The sequence below is a fragment of the Crocuta crocuta genome, unplaced genomic scaffold (genome assembly GCF_008692635.1).
Source record: "Crocuta crocuta isolate KB4526 unplaced genomic scaffold, BGI_CrCroc_1.0 scaffold229, whole genome shotgun sequence".
NCBI lineage: Eukaryota > Metazoa > Chordata > Mammalia > Carnivora > Hyaenidae > Crocuta > Crocuta crocuta.
This window is the reverse complement of record NW_027536464.1, coordinates 11,294,818-11,307,052: the sequence shown is the minus strand read 5'-3', so window position 1 is coordinate 11,307,052 and position 12,235 is coordinate 11,294,818. Positions and strand designations below refer to the sequence as shown.

At 42.4% G+C, this 12,235-nt stretch overlaps 1 protein-coding gene across 1 annotated transcript in view; it reads left to right on the top strand.

Annotated features, from left to right (window-relative positions):
• The window catches only part of IRS1 (insulin receptor substrate 1), a 60,016-nt gene that overhangs the window by 3,787 nt on the left and 43,994 nt on the right, over window positions 1–12,235 (top strand). Inside the window, exon 2 of the mRNA XM_077748550.1 lies at window positions 1–177. This exon is cut by the window's left edge and continues 3 nt beyond it. Within this exon, the coding sequence (XP_077604676.1) occupies window positions 1–156 (156 nt within the window). The 3' untranslated portion in view covers window positions 157–177. The remainder of the gene's footprint in view (window positions 178–12,235) is intronic.

Genomic DNA, 12,235 nt, shown 5'->3' with positions numbered 1-12,235 from the left:
CCTCAAGAGCCCCCCCCCCAGCCACAGCCGCCCCTGCCCCCGCCCCCTCATCAGCCTCTGGGCAGCAGCGAGAGCAGCTCCACCCGCTGCTCCAGCGAGGATTTAAGCGCCTATGCCAGCATCAGTTTCCAGAAGCAGCCAGAGGACCTCCAGTAGCTCGACTGGACATCACAGCAGGTGCGTTTCATGGTGACAAAGTCAGAAGACAAATCTGCTTTGCACCTTGCACTGGAATTCTCTTCCTCTTTGCCTAGGCCCCTTTCCTCTCCTTCCCACTGCTTTCTTAGGGGGGTGCATTCACAGGATGGGAGAGATTAGGGCACACAAGGTGTCCCCCCCTCCTCGCCCCCTCCCCCCATGACACTTGGCTGATGGTCATATAAACCTGTTGGAGCAGCGGACCAGGAGGCCTTTTTCATTTGAGGTTCCCAAGCGATATACTTTATGATTTTTCAAAATATATATCCTATGCCAGCGCTGAGGCTTGTGAAGTTCATATATAAGAACCTTGTTCTCTTTTTTGAAGTTTTCTTTTGACTGTATATTTAAGTCAGTCCCTAGAAGGAACAGACTACAAAAATACTGGTGAATACAGGGTCTAAACCAAACCTTCCACTGCATATCATTTCTTGGAGCTCTCAAGGGTGATCTTATCAAGTTGCTCTGTGTGTCCTTTAGTTCTGTGATTTCACAATACCAAGACCACAAAAATAGCAGTGGAAACGTCAATTTTTATTCCTGCTGCCCTAAAACGATTCAGGAGGAAGAGCTTATGTAGGCTTACATATTTAGAGAGAAATGCTTGCCTATTTATGACTCTGTAGAAAGTAATTATGGGTGACATTCTCTTTTTGTTCCTGAACCAGGATTTGTGAAATACTATGCACACACCGATCCACCGCCTCACAGCCATGGCTGTTTTTACACAGGGTGTGCAGTGAAGTCTGCATGTGTCCGGGACCCATTATTAGTTAAGAGTTATGGAAATTCACCCAGGCGTGTCTGCCTTACAGTTGTCTGTTCTTGCAAAGACCCCAGGGAAACATCACCCAGACCATTTGGGGGCTACCGTACATCTTCTGTAAAATTGCTTAACATTTTTACGTGGAAAAGAAGGAGTATTGAGTTAGGGAAGTGCAGGGGTTTGGTTTGGTTTTGCATTGAATGTGAAGGCTCTTCATTTTGGGGGCATTTATGGTTGGTCCTTAAGGGCAAGAGTAGACACCTCAGTAAATGTGGAAAGTTAGCCTGTTACGTGTTCTGTGGCTAAGGCTCTATTGAAAATGAAAAACATTTGTAATGGGAAATCAGCCTGTCCTTCACTCTGCTGAGCCTGTTTTCTGGTGGTCATAATTGTGGGAAGAGAGGAGTACAGTTTGCAAATAATGTGATGAGTTGGCAATGTAGAAGTTTCCAGCATTTGGAAACATTTTATTCTGATGAACTGATTATCTTGTGATAGTCTTTTTGATATATGCTTCACAGAATGAGCTTTTAAAAGCATTATTCTTCGTAATGTGTGTCCATTCATAAGAAATTGTGCATTGGGTTCTTACTGATAGTTATTTGCTTAATAAATGGCCTCAGTCTCCTTGGTTCTAAAAGCTTCTAATATTTGACCCCAACTTTTTGTTTTCTAGAGCCAGATATAGCTATAAAAACAGACTAAGATTTTAGGTGATACGATATATTACATAAAGCATCATTTTATTTAACCTTTATTTTCATGATTCACTACAAGAGAGATTTAATTGTGTATATCAACATCAGTTAAAAACTTTGGCTGTTTTTAAATGATTAAAAAAATGTTTTTGGGGAATGTGAATCCCTCTAATACTTTAACCATTTATGTTGCAAAGTGTTTCGTTTATAAAGTAATGAGAGTTTGAAGGAAAAAAAGCCAGCAGAACCAAAATTTTGGCCTTAGGGGAGATGAAAGAGGCTAGGAAACAATAAATTTTCCTCACCTGTTTTCTTAGTGTGAGCAGGTCTCTTTTTTATGTAGAGTAGAAGAAATAATATTTGCTCTTAAAGAAATTGATGACCAAATAGAGTTTTCATCTTTTTAAAGGGGCTTTAAAATAAAATCCTCATGTGGAGGTTACCTTAAAAACAAACCGACCAGAGCAAAACGATCTTCTATGTTTTCTTAGGGAGAGTATAATATTTTGGAATAAGCATAGAGTCATATCCCTAATAATCCTGAAGTAGCAATACACCATGCTTTGACAGCACCATGCCAGAAAAATCCTACAGTGTGTGTATTTGTAAGTTGTAAATGGAGAGAGGAGAGGTGCGTGCCCCAGTGTTGTCTGTGAGGCTCCGAATGCCGCTTGGCCCACTTCACATCCTGAATTCTGCCCACTTGCCATTGCCGTGTTGAGTTTAAAGATGTGATCTGCCAGTCCATTCTTCTGTGAAACACAAAATCAGACCCCTTGGCAAACAGCTTTTTCCAGGAATGAGTATGTTGGTTTGTGAATACCTCCTTTTTTCCTAACTTCCTCATTAATTTCTATCTTTGATTGCTCAGGTACAACCTGAAACATGAAAGGAATTGAGGTTCAGTAAGGGGTGTGCGCTTCCTTTTGGCCCCTCCTGTTAAATGTTGCGGCTTCTCCAGTATTTTTTGCTGTTAAAGGAGCACATGTGTGGGGCAGCTCAGGAGCTCAGGACCGGTGGTCTTCCTTCTGAGTGACCTCATGGCAGCTACCAATTTTTGTCAACCTGTGTCTCCTCGGAGTTCTGCTTTTTAGTTGTTTTCCCGCATCCCGTTTCTCCCATTGTCTTTGTTTCCCATCTCTTGTTTCCTGTTTCTGGCATTGTCTTTTTTTTTTTTTTTTTTTGCCTCATTTCAGCATTTCGCAGCCCCTTGTGGCCTACACTCTGCAGAGAGTGGGTTGAGAGCCCAAGAAAGAAGGCAGAAAGGACACGGCAGCCCACCAGCTTTTACCGAAATTTGTTTTTTAGTTTTGAAACTGCAGATCGGGCACATAGATCAGGCTTTGGCAAAGGCACAGACCCAAGCCACTCTTTTCTGTTCCTTTTTTTTTTTTTCCATCATTTTCTTAGGATCCCTTCAAAAAAAAAAGGGGGGGGGGGGGGAGAGCACTTCTTTTCTTTCACTGCATTTCCTTGTGATTTCAAGGATTCCGTACCTCCACGACTACCTCCCGTCTCTCCCTCCGCCTCCCTCCTTTCCTTCCCCTGCCTGTGTGGCCTTTTTGTCTGGCGCATACCGTCTCAGCTCTGGCACTTTCCCGTTTCCCGGGTCACCTCCGCTTCCTGCATTCCTCCCTATTTATTTGGCACTCGGCTCCCCTCCCTCCTCTTAGCCCCTTCAGCCGGGGGGCTGGGGAACCTGCGGCGGGGCTNCGACTCCCCCCGCCCCCCCCCGAAGATGTTATGCTCTCAGCCTTCTTCGTGCATCCAGCCCAGAATCCTAAGAATGAGAAAGTCCAACCAGCCCACTGACAGAGGCCGGAAACACACACTTCCTCTTATTTTTAATTGAGAAAAATCCAGGCCATGACCATGTGACGTGCCCCATTTTGTTTCCCTCCTCGCTTTACTACGATTTACTACAACGCCACGTTCCTTCATCTTCCTGTCTGGAAATCCAGGAGCACGTGGTTGTAGGATTGATTGGCTTGGCTCAAGATTCTTACATTTACGTCCCTTACTAATGGGGGGTGGGGGCAAACGGAGGAGGAAATACAAGTGCTGTGGCTGGCACTGTTTGGGGAATCGTTCTGGAAAAACTCATTTGGCTGGAAATTGCATCAGGGTCAACACTATATATCGAGCGGCCGCAGTTCTGCAAAGCATAGAGCCAGATAAGATCAACAAAAACTGACCCTTCTAGGCCCAGGGGAGCTCTCAGTGAAATGAAAATGCCGGATATAGCTTGCAAATCATGAGAATCTAGATTCATTGCAAGGGCCTGGGTAGGGTTTGGTACTGGGGTTGGGGGAAATGCTGCTTAAACTCTCAAAACCAGATTTATTTTTTTGTTTTTAATTCGTGACAGCTCAAGTGAAAGGTGGTCAGGGCAGGCTGGCTACCTTTCTGAAAGTTTGTTAGATTTGTGTCGTGGCTCTCACATAACCAGCATCATGTGAGATGTCTTACTTTAGGGGATGGGAAATGTGTTCAGATCTGTCCTTTCTAAAAATAAAGGAACCTAAAAGAAATCCTCTCCTCTCCCTCTCACCAGCCAGCACCCCTCGTGCATCCCTGAAGCATAAGCCCCAATGTCAGGGGTTTTCCTTAGGTGTAAATGTAAGGAAGAAGGACTGCCCTGATGTAAATGCTATGCCTCTGGCTGCCCTGAGCTGTGGGAGAGTTTCTCTGTTGTTCCAGAAAACTTTGAACCTCTAGCAATCTTCTTAATCCGTGCTCTCATTGAAGTAACATTTTATGTTAAAAAAATAAACCGCAAAAAATTNTATCAAAATTCCTGGAAAATAGCTTTATGATACCTTTAGTGATGGAATGGAAAAACCAGTTCCTGGAAGCCAGAGATCTTGGGTTGTAACCCAGCCTGTGCCCTTCAGTAGCTAAGCGACCTTGGGCAAGTCGCTTAATTTCTCTAAACCTATTTCCTCATCAGTACTTTAAGAGTTTTGTTCTAAATTATTCTGACCTCCTTTGCAGCACTAAACATAGGAATATTGTGGCGACAATGACTGATACTCTTTAATGGGTCAGTTGTAATGAGGATTCTTTCTGAGGAAGCTGTCGATGGGGTCATAATGAAGTGCATGAGAATGTTGTTTCCTCCTGTTCTAGCTTTAGGATGACTGACTCTTTATAGTTTTGGTTCACGACCTTTCTGGGTTTGGGGAAGGGGGCGCAGATTTTAACAGATCTTAAGACAAGACCCCCAGACTACACTAGTCTCAATTTTTCTAAACGTCTCTAGATTAACTGGGCTCCTCCTCCTCCTCCTTTGTTGAAAAATCAAATGTGTGTGGGACTGCAAGCTGCCTGCTAGTTTCTTGCATCCTAAGGTCAACTGTTGGAAGGTCCCACCTACAATACAGGTCAAGCTTTAACCAATCAATACCTGTGACATTATTCCATTTCTTCTCTTGGGAATCCCCCCTTCTTATAAGGATGGTCTGTTTATGGATAGTGTTTCTCATGTGTACCATCAGAATCCTTCAGTGAGGTATCAGAGAGGAAACCTGAGACAGCAAGTGAGATATACAGGAAGTCTTTTACAATTTTTTGTTTCAGTCTTCTCTGTTAGGTATGTGAAAAAGCTCCGTATTTCTCTTGCTGGGAGTGTGAGTGTCATCTAGCTTTTTTTTTTTTCTTTTAATGTTTTACTTATTTCTGAGAGAGAGAGAGAAGGGGAGGGTCAGAGAGAGAGAGGGAGAAACGGAATCTGAGCTCCAGCCTCTGAGCTAGCTGTCAGCACTGACCCCGACTCGGGGCTCGAACCCATGAACTGTGAGATCATGACCTGAGCCAAAGTCGGATGCTTAACTGACTGAGCCACCCAGGTGCCCCTAGTCTAGCTTTTTGTGTGTTCTAGGATTTTTGACTTGTTAGTTGAGCTGTGCACAGCTTTGCTGACCTAGTGTTATCTTGGCTGTCAAGCTGCCAGTGTATTCAGAAGTTCCGACCCTGTGGGTCCCTCTGTGTGGATCGCATAAATCATTAGAACAGTCTATTGACTCTTTCATTCAGAACTTCATCGACTTACTCCTTTCCAATCCTTCTGCTACAATCATGTATATTTCTTAGCTGTATAGTGTATTAATGGTTCTTTTTATTTTGGTGGGGTGGTAACTTTAGGATAATGGAACACTTCAGAATTGCAAGGTCTTGTTTTAAAGCAACCTATTTTCTCAATTATTTCCTCATGTTACAGAGTTACTGGAAATTGTATTCAAGGAAAATAGTGTCTTGTGAATTCAGTTTGAAGTCCTTTTCACACTAAAGATTCTGCAACTCTCTTTACCACATCTACAATTATATACTTGATTTATTATTTCCTTATGAGTCCATAGCTATGTGGCAGACTCTAAAAGCTCTTCTTAAAATGTTGCTGAAACATGTTTAGAAGTTGTGATGACATTGTACTCTAATTTAACAGAATTACATTCTAGTATTGGTATGGGATATAATATGAGTATGCTGATTTCCAAGTAATATGAATTAGTTGCCCCCCCAAAAAAGTTATTGTAAAGCTTTTTTAAATGATATCTAGGAAATATCATCTACTTACTTCTATTCTTGTCTTACAATGTGGAGATAAATGGTAGTATCTTGCCCATTCTTGATTCACAGAAAAAAAGAAAGATGGATTAGATGGGTAGAAGGTACTGTCATCTATGGGGAAAGGAACATTTCCCATTTTAATAATATTCTTGCTTCAGGCTCTGCTATAATCTATTTGTTAAAATAGAGTTGGTTGGATAAATGTTTTGTGCGTCCTCAATGAGCCAGTGATCTTTGAATAACAGAGCTCTTAAAAATGATGTGTTTATGTTGAAAAGGCTGCTTTTCTTTTTCAACCCTCTTTCTGCATTTTCATTAATGATGGCAGTAGAATTGAATATATGGGTTAGGCTATAATTTTAATTGGATCATTGCATCTGTCTTCAAGCAGAGAGGAAATTTTGTGGTTTTATTACCCCTACCCTGAATGTTTTATTGAGTAATGTTTTACTGAGTGAGCGTTCATTGTTTTCCTTCTGCCATTCCTTGTTTGCTCGCTTGTTTGTTCACCACTCTGTGTCATACTTTCTGCCATCTACCCCTGGTCCTGTTTGAGCCAAACCCACATACATTGGATGCTAATTGGTTGGGCTGTAAAGAAAACGCCAGTAAACCCAAGTTCATAAACTTTTCCCCCTTGTTTTCTATTGACCAAAAAATACTTGGATGCGAGTTCTCTGATCTGCCCTGACATATTTAGGTCATGCTGCTGAACAGTATCACTTAATCTTGAGAAATTGATAGTTGCGTTATGTTTGTTGAAATGATTAAAGAGACATTCCCCCCTCTTCCCCCCTGTAAACATGTACAGTGTGGCAAACAAATTATATTTTGCACAAAAACTCATGATTCTTGCTTTTAGGAAGGTAACAACCCATGAGAAACAGGCAAAAATTTAAGAAAAGACATTTATAAAAATATAACACTTAAAGGCCTGCGAAATATTCAGTAGTTACTCTGTCTTCAACTGTTATTCATCTTGTATTCTCTCATGTTTGTTTATAAATTATTTGAAGGGCTCATTAGGATACCAGAACATCATCATACTCAGCCTTGAACTTTAGGGATTGTGGGAATAATCAGAAGAACTTTAGCTTCTCTGGTGCAAGATCAGAGACAGCCTACCCCCCAAACTCAACGTATATGATCTGCCCTCAGCCTAACAGGCCCCAGACCATGTTTTCTTGCTGGTTTCCCTCCCTCTTTTCCTCAATATACACCACTGAGCACCTATGGTGTTCCCATAGAATATTTTCTTGTAAGTGGATGGGGGTAGAAACATGGAAGTGGAGGGGGAAGAAGCATGGTGAAGGGAGTTTGTCCAAGGAATTACCAAATTTCTTATGGCACAGCTTATCTGGGGGAAAAAAGCACAAAAAAACAAGATTCAGAACATGAAATCCACGAAAGTCAGCATTTTTCATATACTTACTGGGTGAAAGTGCCCAGCTACCTCAAAGTATTATGCTTTTCTTAATCCTTCTGCCCCTGGCCTCCTGGCTGGCAATAACACCGGCCTTCTTAAATAGCTTATAAGGCTGTTGAAACTATTTGGAAGAGTGGCCCATTTTGGGATATTCAGCTGACAAACATAGTATTAGCAAGAGGCAAGAAAAAGACATCTTTGGCTCTTTTGTGCAGGCGAGGCGGCCAGGAGAGAGGGGTCCAGGTGTTAAATGAACAGGAATTCATGAGGACTTGCTCGAGGTTGGTCCTTGTTAGGAAGTGGGGGTTGAAGGTGGGGGTTGAAGGTGGGCGCTGCAAAGGAAATTGTGAAGTCTTTTCTCTCCATCTTAGAAGCTCTATCATTCAAGGACTCCCCCCCCCCGCCCCCCTTCGGGTGGGTGGTTTTTATTTTTAGTAGTGAAAGGCTTTAACCCTCTGACCTCTGGTTCCTGTGCTTGCTTCTGGCTGCAAGTCTAATCTCCTTTGAGGTTTTGTCACTGCTGTTTCTTGAGTGTGTTCGCTTGCACTCTCTCTGCTTTGATGATGTGCAGTCATATTTGTTTTTAAGTTTCTAGTAGTCTCTTAAGGAAACGCACAAAAACATTGTTTTTAGGACCTCCAAGTTTTATGATAGTTTGCTGGGTCTATTCACACTGTTTAAAAAAATGCTTTGGTGTCGGCATTCATGCACGTGCTCTAAGTTTGAGGCAGTTTAAAGCATTTTATAAAAAGGTATAAAGTGAAAAATAAGATTCCCTCCCACTCTTGCTCCCCAGGTCGCCTTCTCATAGGCCACCGTCAGCGCTGGATTTTGTTTATGTTTCCAGAGATGAACTGCTCGTAAATTTTGAAGCTTAGTAATAGGGAGTTGGTTAAGTGCCCAACTGCTTAAAGTCTTCCATGGAAGAACAGGCTCAGATCCCCAGTTTTTGCACCGAAGGAACACGGCAGACAGCGTGTCTCTTACAATAGACTCACTGCCTTTTTTGTTAAAAGGATAAAAGGAAAGCACTCTTTCCATGCCTCTTGTGACTCTTCAGGTCATACTATAAAAAGCATAATCTAGTATAGCCCAGTGATGGAGGGAAAGCAGTAGTTAGGAAGGGATCTGCTTTTCTAATTTTGAAGTGTTTGTGCAAATTGATTATGAAGGGAAAGGGGTCTCAGTCTTCAAAGTTCAAGTCTTTATTATTCTGTTTTCTCCTCGGTGCACTTCCGAGGTAGTTGGCCAGCATTTCTCCGCCCCCTCCAATGGAATGAAAAACTAGTTCTTAATATAGTGTGGTAGGATTAACTATAAAGGTTAACGATCCTTTTGAAGACTTTCTGGTCACCAAGGTCTCCTGTTTTTGAAAGTTCCAAAGAATTAATGCTTTCCGTTGAAAGAGTCTGAAAGAATGGGGAAACCCTTTCAAATTCTGGGAGCAGGTTATTTTAGACATCATAATTGCATGTAAATAATATAATAAGTTGCTTTCGTGATTTCTTCTCATTCAATTTATTAATAACTTTGAAGAAAGTGAGGGGAATTTAGAGAATGTGTTCTATCTCCTGAGGAAATGTGTATCACTGCGTGTATGACTGAGATAATCTCTACTTTGTACCAAACAGGAACCCTAATGGTTAGACCCATTTATGGCTGATGCCTTGATGTTCTTGCTGATTGCGGTCCAGGTACTATTATGAATAGGATGAGGCAGTTCTTGTTACAAAATAGAAACTTTCAAGACTGCAATAACAGATAACATTTAAATCATAATGATCGATATTTTATCGTTTGGGGGGACTTGTTAATAAGATTATTTAATAAATATTTTATAAAAGTAATAAATATTTTAATAAAAAGTTTAACAAATAATTATTGCTAAAGGCAATAATACCGGTTTTTCTTCCATATCCTCTGGAGTAAGGGATGAAATTCCGCAATGTGAAGGAACTTTTAAAACAGCTGTTAAAGAATTTAATATGTGAGGCAAGCTAGTTTCTTAGGTGTGCGCATCGTTTCGCTTTAATGTGTAAGAAAGCACCCCGAAACCTGTTTCGTTAAGACATCAGTCATTTGTTAGACCCCAGTTCTAACTCCCCAGGGTCGGGGAGCTGGGCTGCATTCAGCGCCTGCAGCTGGTGGATGGTTGGCCATGGGCTGGTCAGTTTCAAACGGTTTCCCTTACTTGTCTGGTGGATGATGGTGTCAGTTGGTGCTTGCTGCTGATTGAACCAGAGCAGGCTAACCCAAACTTCACATAGTACTTGGGTGAGCAACCAGCCGCAGCGAGAGGGGACAGGTGTGCACAAGTAGTTCCCAAGCCTCTGCTTACACCATGTTTGCTGCTCTCTCCTTGCCTAGAGCAAGTCACAAAGCCATGCCCAGTTTCAAGGGATAGAAAAATAGACACCACTTCCTGATGGGAGAAGACACAGTCTCTGATTTATACAATGTATGAGTGTATTTATAAATGCAGTTGTTTATATTGATGCACCTTTGACCATCCATCAGCTGCATGTTGAATATTTAGAATAAAGTTATTCTTAAATGTTTATAATAAACATGCCTAGCTTTGGGTGAAATAGCAACGATGCCTTTCGCGTTAGGTGTTACCACTTTTTTCCCCTTCTGATTTTTCTTTGAAAAACACAAACGCATATAATGTCTCCATAAACTTTTATTGAGTTCATACTGTGAGCCAGGCCCTGGGGACTGAAACTGGTGTGTCCCTGCCTTCCTGGTGCTTATAGGAGGCAGAGAACAAAGAAGTAAACAATGAATTGCGTTACTGCAAAATGTCATATGATGAGGAAGAAGGACAGGGTGTTACAAAGTAGAATAATGGGAAATCACTTTAAATGTGGGGACAGGAAGTGATTTGAGAAAATAGTACATAATATGCTCCTATCATTCAGGTTTGTGAAGGGGGAGCAAATATTTTTATATCACATGTTCATTGGTCCAGGTGCAGATTCAGATCTTTTTTTTTTTTTTTTAAGAGTTTGATTTCCCCCTTGAGATATGCCTCTGATGGAATGAATGAAAGCTGGAAGGTCACCTCTGAGAAAAATATGAACGACTACTGAGGTTTCTAGTACCAGAGGCTGTCATCGATATTGTTGATGCCAGTGGTAGTTGGTGGAGGTGTTGATGTTATTTGTTCTAGGCTAGCAGACTACACTTCCTAACAGTCCTCGGGCAGCCTCACAATCCTGGAGATGAAATGGGGTACTGCATAGGGGCCCAAAGCCACAGGGCATCAGGCCTCCTCCCTCTACCCCTTCACCAACACCACCCTTTCCCCCATGCATGTTGCAAGCTGGACCAGAGCAGCAAAGGTGGCTCAGAGAACGAGGCTTTTAGTGGGGGAGTGTGGAGAGCAATGGGTGAAATGGAATCCAAGACTTTTCAACGGTTTGAAAGAAGTTTTCCCAGCTAAGCACAAACGTAGACTGTGTCACGCAGAGTTGCCAGTTCGTCGGATCCAAATGCATGATGGTTGGCAGTATCCAAAGGCCGGTGGGGTCCCAGATCTCTTACCGGGCAGTATTGACATTTTTCTTACACCAGAGCCTCAGATGCCTTGAACATTCCTGGGGCCACAGAACAAAACCAAATTGGGACACTGGGTAACATACGTCATATCAGGGAGGAGGGAAGGGAGATCCCTAAGGTGTTCTGAGGGGCTAGTTGAGTGGTGTATTTATATCCTGATCTTGGCGGCTCGCACCCACCCCCCCAGCTCCTCCGTGCCTTGTCCTCTCTGCCCTCCTCCCCAATTCCAGCACACTCTTTGAACGGCAGTTAACAATACCTTCCTTTCAAAGCTGATCCCCCTTCCCTCTGGTTAGAATAAGGTATATAAATATTACTTTTTTCCCCATAAAGAATGGGTAATGACTTTACTTCTGAAAATATTTTACTTTCACTGGCAGGGTACCCTGGAAGTCATTGGGATTATAATGAAAACTTTCCCTTTTGCTAAGCTTTTCCTGTGTGTGTGTGTGTGTGTGTGTGTGTGTGTGCGCGCGCGCGCACGTGCGTGTGTAGGTGAGGAGGGCTAGGGAGTAGAAACTACATTCCAAGAAAAAGGGTTACATTCCTAACACTAGGTCTTTAAAAATAGATTGCAGCCCAAGCCTTTGGTCCCTCACAAGTTCCTACAAGGGACAACCTTCAGACAGTGTATGGGCTTGTTAGTTCCGGGTGAGGAATGTGTCTCAAGCCTGAAAAAGGAATGGCTCGTGCTTTTAGCCTCTAGCTTGAACGCTGGAAGAATGTTATTGTGTCTTCAAAGCCTGCTTCCCACCACGCTGTATTAGATGGGCTCTTGGAAAGCGTTTTTGCATGATCAAGTGCGCAACAAAAGCCCTTGCCACCCAATTTGATCTAATTCAATGGCTACTTTTAGGTGGGTTTTAAATTAATGTGTCTCTTCTGTAAAAAGGGAGCCCCATTCCACTGCTCCTTCTTTACCCCAGTTGAGATGATTTATAGTTACTCACTAGCTTAGGAAACTTTAGGCCTTTTTGGGGGGGAAAGTAGGGGAGTGGGGGCTGGGGAATGTTCTTT